The following is an 8,665-nucleotide window of genomic DNA, read 5'->3' on the forward strand; positions in this document are numbered from 1 at the left end:
CTTACCTTGAATGGATTTTTAACTAATAACATTTTGATACTTAATGTAAAGAAAAAAAAAGCAAAGCGTTCCCTTTTAGAGAAGCTGCTATATACCTGACTATATTACATGGGTCCTGAAATACATACAAGAGTACTCTTGATTCTGTGCTGCTTTGGTGCAACGTAGCAGTAAGTTGAAAATCAGACTCTGTAGTCTATACTATTCCTATTTTCCATGCTGAGAACAGCGGTTAGGCCCACATTGTCTCAAGTATGACTGCTCTGCATTCACACCTTTGTTCATCTTACCCAGCATGACTAGTTCTGTGGGATGTATTGGGGTCTCAGAGCAGATAATGGAGGCCTTGAGAAGACCTTGCACTTTGTTGCCACATCTATCTGTGTTGGCACTCAAGTCCCACATCTGCAGTGACCATGAGACAGGTCCGAGCAAGTTATGACAGCCACGAATACAGCTCTGCGTTAACCAAGCTGGAGCGGTTGGTTACACTCTCAGAGCAGCTTGCACCGGCTGGTTCTGCAGAGTCCCACTGATTAATTGGTCCTTGTCCACCAAATCCCTACGCACCGCTTTGAAAAATTTCCCCTATGGATCTCTGGCGAATTAATAGCAGCTAGCTATTCGTACACTGAGAAATTAGTGTGTCTTTAACCTTCCGTGGTGCTTCAGTACTGCAGGATCTTTAACACGTGATAATGAAGAAGTAGGCACACTCGGCCTTAATTTGATTCTCTTGGTAAACGTAATTTGTAGCTACAGTGAGGGATCTTACCCCAATGCTCATCATGCCAGTTTTCAGCCTGTAATGGATGCTGTTCACTTTTCCAGACACAGCCATCGACTTGCTCAGTTATTTAACTTGCCACCTTATTTTTTTAAGAAGTCACTCAATTATCACTTAAACTTCATCTGTGTTGGTTACTTTCCAATGTGCTTAATAATTTCTCAAAAAGTCAAGAAGTGTGACTAGGAGAAAAGACAATGATTCCTCAACAAAAGCTTAAGGTTTGGGTACATCCCGGAGAGGCTAACACAACTGTAATTGTATAAATACATCTTCAAGATGTTTTTTTCAAGATACGAGTCTTTTTTTTGTTTGCAGTCATATCAATGTAGTTCCATTTATCTTAATGTATTTTCATTTCTGCTTTTTCAGGTAACGCTTTACTATCAGGCACTCCGAATGCCATTCACTCTGCCCTTAGGCCCATCTCCAACTTACGAGACTCGAGATATCACTGCCTGGAATGTATTTCCTGAAATAGCTTCGCAAATAGCACAAGAAGATCAATGTAAATATTACTTATATGCTTGTCTCATGAATAAGCAATGTTTGTAGATCCCTCCTCTGCCGTGACTGGGCCTTGCATTTCCTTGTAGTGGTCTTATAGGGAAGCGTAGCGTCTCTAACCCTGCTTTCTCAACAGCTCATTCCTTCACTTAAAAGCATGTTTGGTGGTAGGTGAATGAAGACACTTCAAACTGATATAAATATTCAGAGTTGAAGAATCACTCCTGTCTGCGAGCCCTAGAGGTTGTCTTTTGCCCCTTCTAAGAAGGTGCCATCTCTGCATTGAGAGGCATCAGATGATGGGTACAAGACAGACCATGTACTTTCTGCCCTGTTTATTTTCTTCAAAAAGGAGTCTTTTGAGTCATGTGAGGCTGGTGCCTAGCACTTCTGTGGGAAATGTGAACTACTTTTTATCATGGTTACTATTTTTAGTTTGTCAAGAATATGGTACTGTTCAGTCCCTGTTACCTTTAGTTACTGATCAAAATCAGCACTAATGCATCTGGTGGTTATTCTGTAGTGCTATCCTGCCCTTACGCACTCTGGTAGCATTGAAAGCTTCTGCCAGGGAGATGTTGAAGTTTCTTTCCTCTTTGCCAGGTAGTTCAATCTCACAGATGTGGCCTTCAGTACTTTGCAGCAGCACGCATGCCATGGTCACATCTGCCGTTTCTTTTCTGGTTTTGTTTTGTAGCCACATGTGAAGTCAGCGAGGGAGATTTCAAAACATTCGATCGTGTGAGCCGTACATATTCTTTCAATAAAAGCTGCAACCTGATAGTGGCCCAAGACTGTACTGAACACCCAAAGTTCATCATTACTACAAGAAAGGTTGATCCTCAGTCTTTCTCAAGAGAGGTTCACATAAATACAACCTCAGCGTAAGTGTGGTTTATCCTGAGGGCTCAGGAATTAGGTATAAAGTTTCAGGTGGTTAGTCGGGGGATGGGAGATGTCTAGCTCCTAGGTGAAGCTGGTTTGCAGTCAGATATCTGGGGAAAGCTGGGATTTCCAGAAGGAATCGTCAGCTGAGAGCCTTTGATTTGGTTGCTCTTGTCTTCAATTTCACAGCCACCGTTATCTGATAACCTGCTCATTAAGTCCCCACGCTGTCTTTTCTTTAAAGGTTGAATCGCAAAACCTAACGTCCCAATGAATTTTGCACTTTGGAAAGAAAATAGCTCCTTCATTCATTCAAAATTCAGATATTCAAATTGGTTGTCTGCTAGCTTTGGTCACAAATCTCTCTGCTTTTTACATTTTAAATTAACCTCTAGTTTCTTCTTTTTTTTGTTGTTTTTCTTTTTCTGAAGGAACATCACAATCTGTCCAGCTGCAAATTCATCTCTCCTTGTGGCATGCAACGAAGAACCAGTTCTATCGCACGGTGGAGTTTCTGAGTATGAAAAAGGTAAGCTGTGATAACCATTTTCCCAGGACTGACCTGGAAACTAAATATCTTCAAGATGTTTTTGTAAAGTCCACAGAAAAATCTCAATGTGAAGAAAATACAAATGGAATTAATTCAAGGAAAAACTAGACACTTAACTTTCTTAAGATTTGTATTCATTTTCATTTCTGTTTCCTATAGTATATACACTCTTACTTTCCCCCGCCCTAATTGACAGGTAAATAAAGCCCTTTCTTATATATATGGTATGTCCAGGTTGGTGATAGTTTAGAAAAAAAAGGGTTTGTTATAGTTACAGTTAGATGCTTTGGCTCAGCTGTTTAGCTGGAGCACCACCAATGTCATTATCATTTTGAGACTTAGCAGACTGGATGCAAAAGTCAGTTCCAACTATAGGGAACAGCAGCAGAATATTTTTACAAATAAAGAGATAATTTAATCTATTTTTGCTCTCGCTCAAAAAAAAATCCAACTGTAGCAGCAAAAATGATCATTGTGAAGGAAAATGCATTATGGTGTATTTTGTGCTACTCAGTTTCTCCATTAATTTGAAATTAGGCAGATCACCTTATGATCGTTCTGATTCACTATCTTTTTACAGACAATATTAAAATTTATAAAAATGGCACAACAGTTATCGTGGAAGCTCCAACACACGGACTGAAGAATGTGACTTTTGATGGTGTGATCCTTAAGGTATTGGGCTTACTTTCAAGGTTACTGCTTTCTTTCTGTTTAGTACCTCGGCAATGTAACAGACCAACACTTCAGTATTCACTGCAAAGATGTGCTATTTTATAGGTTACTGTTGCTTCATGGATGAGAGGAAAGACCTGTGGAGTTTGTGGAAATAATGACAGAGAAAAGCACAATGAACTCCTAATGCCAAATCATAAGCTGGCACACAGCTGTTCTGCTTTTGTTCATTCATGGGTATTGCTAGAAGAAACCTGCTCTGGTGGTGAGTAGATCTGAAAACAATTTATGCTTGGGGAAAATACAATTTCACTTTTCCTCTGCCAATAGCTAGAAAATATTTTTTTTTAAAAGCAGCAGATATCTTTTACTGAGAAAAGACAATAGCAATATATATCCACTTTAATTTCATTAACCACTGACTGTTTAAAACACTGCCTGTGAATGTAGAGAATATATACTACAGCAAAAGTCTTTGTCTCACGTGCAGTTCAATGTTAAATAATTGATTATACTATAATTTCTTACACTGAGTAGCTTTTTTCTTGGAGAGGCAAAATCGGGCCTAAGTAAGTGTGATTTTTACCACCAAATCAAAGCAGTTTCAGCTGTTGTCTGCAGATTTAATTTAATCAAAGAAGTTGCAGGCTATGAACGCGGTGTCAGATCTTAAGATTATGTAAATTTTTGGAGTGCACAACATTTTGTTTTCGTTCTGCACCAGCTGAGGGTGCAATGTCAGGGAAATATTTAGAAATACTCCTGAAGTAAAAGAGCTTCCTCTCACATGTAGCTGGAAAAATAGTGATGGTATCCCATAACATCAATACAGTTTTGTTCTGTAGGTCTCCATTTACCTTGGACCTGAGATAACTTTATTGAAGTTAATGGTTGTTTTCTCCTTGACTTCAGTGGCAGCAGAATTGTACTTATCTGTGTCAGGAAACGGAGTCATAGCTGGGATCCTGTTAAGTGACATTATACCTTTCTAGTGAGATAATTGCAGCATTATAAAAATCATCCAATACAAAAATTATCCTTGATGTTATTACATAAATGCTGCCTTTTTTTTTTTCATCCATTCACTACAGTTGACATTTTTCCTAATGCAATGAAGTAGCCATTGTGCTTGCGGTATCTATTCTTAATAGCTTTCAGACACGAGAGGTTATTTTCTGTGTATTATGTAGTTCTAAAAAACTGGGTATACATGATTCCATTTGCGTTATATTGGGCAATTAGATTTTAAAAATAGCTCCCCTTTCAGACTCTTTCCCCTATCCCCCAACTTATTATCATCCTATCTCGATAACCTCGCTACTGTGAAAATGGTTTGTCAGGCACCTGTGTTTTAATAAAAGCCGAAGAGAAAATATGGACCTTTATTATTGCGAGGATCGATTGGGATTTATTTCTACAATTTTAACTACCTTTCCTTTCCTCTTAGGGTGCAAGCTGCAGCGCGGTTATGTGAAGCTGAATCGAAATCCTACTATTGATGGAGAGGAATCTACGTGCTACTCTGTTGACCCAGTGCTGAAATGTATGAAAGACTGTACTCCAATCGAAAAAACTTCAGTTAAGGTTGGCTTTCACTGTTTCCCAAAAGGTACGATATTTTTCTCTCTCTCTGTCACGTACTGTAGGAGCTCTGTCAGAGAAGGCGAAAGAACAAAACAGCACAGCCACGCACAGACCTGTATTGCTCCAGCTCCTCTCTGAGCTGCTGTTTTTAATCCCATTAGTATTTGCCGTAACTACTGACAGTACTGGCCAGCTAAAAGCCAGTTTAGATGATGGCAGGTAGCATCATCTGAGAAAAACATTTGAGGTGGTAAAAGGGGCAGCAGTGATCGATAAAAATTTTTTCACGTTTTCAAGATCTCCATAAAGTTGAGATAAGCAACACCGAGTCCTTTTATGCACATTACAGCCTGCAATTTTGTGTAGACCAGGGCAAGCAAGGCAATTGAAAGTCAGTCAAGTAGTGTGACATGACTGCTGTGATTAGGCTGCCATGCTAGGCCGCTGTGCAATACATCAGCAAAAAACACATTGCTGAAATGCTCTCTAGATTGTTCCAAAAAATGGTTTGGTTTTGAAGGTATTTTATACACATACACTCGTGCCTCGGATCTTTAAAAATACTGGGTCTTTTTCTCCTTTCACTTCTACCAATTTGTCATGGATGTGATGCATTGTCTAACACAGGTTCACGCTGAAGTTATATCAGCGTGAGAGGAGAATCCGGGCTGGAACCTACAGATATTTCTGGTGCATTCTTTCCTATATCTTTTAACGCATTACTCAGTACGTATATACCTTAGAGGGAAACCTACCGCTAGGGAGTATCTACTGAAGTCGTCTGTTCTCTGTGTTAACCATTGTTGGCCAAATCCATTGTTAGTTGGGATAATCCAGTGTGGTTTCACTGAAGCCAACGGACACCTGTGTCGAGTAATACTGGAGAGGAGCAGAGTATTCTATGTCTGATTTTGAACAACATCTGTGTAGAACTTCACACTTTGCTCGTGTTATTAATATCTGCAATGTGCTGAATCAGCCCATAAAAGCAAGGAGTGTCTTTCGATAACAGTCAACCATCTCCAACAGCCTATTCAACAAGTAGCACAGAGAGAGTGCTAATAGTTTTCTGACGGCTCCCTGCGATGTGAATAGATGCATCCTTTTATGAAAAGAAAAACCCACCCTCAACAAAAAAAAAAAAACTTCCAAAATCTTGTCGTATCCATATTTCACAGATTTCTTTTCTGTATCCGAGTCTGTATCTCTGAAATGTCATCACCCCAGGCCACTCACTGCCTCAGAATATTAGGCTATAATAAAGCTGTCTCATTCTCTCACAAAAATGTGTGAGAAAAGAGGAAAATCAGAAAAAAGATATGTTAGTTGTCGCAGCCAGTGCTGCTTTTACAGCAACTGCAGGCTTCTCTGGTTCATTTACTGAACCAGAGACTGGGAAGTCTGCTAGCAGCACTCCTAATCAAGGGCTTTTTTATATTTATTTATCCTGAGGAGAAGGAGGAGGAGGGGGAGGAGGGGGAAAAAGAAGAGGAGAGGGAGGAGGAGCAGGAAGGCAAAAGATGCCATTTGTAGTTTTTTAGCAAGATGATTGCTTTTTCTCAGGCTAAGGATCAATAGGAATACAAGGCCAGCCCTTAAAAACTGTTCTTTTTCTTTCTTTGTTCCATGACTTGGAGAAGCAGCAGAAAAAAATCCTCATCTTTCTCAAACTGAGAACATGTATTTGCATACGCTAGGCAAAGACCTTTTCTCAGCTCTTTATTTGAGAACTCAGACCTGATAGTTTGCTGTTTCAAAAGAGAGGGACCCCGTCACTGTCACCAGTGGAGCCAGGATATAATGAAGTACAAGGATGCAGAATTTCCCCTGTTGTCCTCAAATCAGTGAGACTGTAGTCTTAAGATCTTGACCGAGGCAGACATCACTCCGAATTTAAGTCCACGTATCAGTTCACATTTCAAACATGCCACAAGCCCTACCCATAGGGACAGCAGTTACTCAGCCATGGTACAGTTTGCTGAGGGAACTATTTCCTACTTGGATATGAACGTGATCAGACCCACAGCATGCCCAAGAGTAAGAGACATAACAAGAATTAATGTATATAAAAAAGAGAACCCAGACATTTTATAGCATTTCTCATTTCAGAGCTAGAAAATATATTTTTAAAAAGTATCCCCAGCAACTTTCTGGGAAATATTTATTATCCAGTTTATTATGCAAAACCTATGCTTCAGGTCGGACAGTAATTTAGCCAAGGAGATTGTTAGCATTTCAGGAGATAAGTGACTGATAAAACCTGAACCCATGCAGTGGTCTCCAGATTTCCCTGTGATGAGAGATGGCATGTTATAAATGTATTGTCCAACTAAGGGATAAAACAAATGGAGGTAAAATTATGAAAGCTTTACCCATTCTCATTATACAAACTTAATCTAAATGGATGTCCTAATATTCTTCTAGATGCAATGATAAACCTTCAACTAGCTAAGAATATTTATTGGGAGGATGAATATCATTATTGCATTTAGATTATTTCAGCATTAAGGGATATGGCTTATTCAAGCTGCTGTTGATAAAGCAGTGTGGTAAGGTTAATACTGCAACTGACAATGCTCTGCCAGATTTCACAATATATGGGAAACTTTAATTAGAAGTTTATGAACCTCTGAAAATTCTCCAAAGGGCTTATCCTTCAGAATGAACTTCTACAAATAGTCAGCTGAAATACGCAGTGATATGCAGCGCTAACGTAAAAAGAGATTGCTGGTGTGCATTGGTACGTGGTGGTCTTACATTGACGGTGGCTACCTCCAGCATTTTTACAGCCTCCTGTCTCTTGTCTTTGTGCTTCATGAAATGTTATTCATTTTGTTTTTCGGGAAGTATTATAGTAATTATATCATGGATGAAAATCCTGCCCCAAGTCAACGAGTCAGTTAGATGTCAGTTGTGCGGGCAGGGTTTCATTCTTTACTTGATGAGGGAGTTGGCAGCCATCAAAACACTATTTCCTTGAAACGTGTTAATTTGCTTGATGTTAGTTAACAATGGCTTCGCTCTTCTGACAGATACAGCTGTAAGCCTGCTGGAATGGCAGAGAAGCGGCGATAAGAAATCTGCATCTGAGGATGTTGTGGAGTCTGTGGATGCCGACATTGATTGTACCTGCACCGGCGACTGTAGTTAAGCTAAACGCTTTAGTGTTGTGCTATAGACATACTATACAAATAATTGAATAGCTGGACAGATAAGGAGGGAACGGAATAGCTGTAGTGAAATATTAAGAAATGTGCTTGAAGAAAATAAGCCTACTGCATTGCATCCAAAGTCAAATGCATTATGTACAGTCTGCACTGCTTAATAAATATGTTGTTCATTAAATAAGTATTCATGTGGTCTCTCTCTTTATTTTTCCCTATCAACAAAACAATCAGGCCAACTATAATATTATCCAGAAATTCTGCCTCCTTTTATCTGAAATATAATTACAGCAGTCCTCTCTTAAAATTATGTTCACTAGGTGATGAAAGGAAAACATGATTATGGCTACTGCTAACATTCCATTGTGCAAAGAATTTCATATTTAGCATACTAAAGACACAGTAAGCATTTGTTTTCTTTTATGTTTTCTGGTAAAGTCTGTTCTTGGAACCATTCTGCAAAAAAATACATTTTACTCCCAGCAAGACCATTAGCCTTAGTACATTCTACAA

At 39.2% G+C, this 8,665-nt stretch overlaps 1 protein-coding gene across 1 annotated transcript in view; it reads left to right on the plus strand.

The window, feature by feature from the left end:
• Positions 1-8,300, plus strand: part of LOC309672160 (vitellogenin-1-like) — a gene marked incomplete at its 5' end in the record, with an annotated part of 42,951 nt that extends 34,651 nt beyond the window's left edge. Inside the window, 7 exons of the mRNA XM_082483585.1 lie at positions 1,160-1,295; positions 1,992-2,178; positions 2,611-2,708; positions 3,310-3,404; positions 3,510-3,669; positions 4,852-5,013; positions 8,021-8,300. Coding sequence (XP_082339711.1) covers positions 1,160-1,295; positions 1,992-2,178; positions 2,611-2,708; positions 3,310-3,404; positions 3,510-3,669; positions 4,852-5,013; positions 8,021-8,139 — 957 coding nt within the window. The 3' untranslated portion in view covers positions 8,140-8,300. The remainder of the gene's footprint in view (positions 1-1,159; positions 1,296-1,991; positions 2,179-2,610; positions 2,709-3,309; positions 3,405-3,509; positions 3,670-4,851; positions 5,014-8,020) is intronic.
• Positions 8,301-8,665: the final 365 nt, after the last annotated feature.

This window comes from Vanellus vanellus, assembly GCF_965231255.1.
Source record: "Vanellus vanellus genome assembly, chromosome: 5".
Taxonomy (NCBI): domain Eukaryota; kingdom Metazoa; phylum Chordata; class Aves; order Charadriiformes; family Charadriidae; genus Vanellus; species Vanellus vanellus.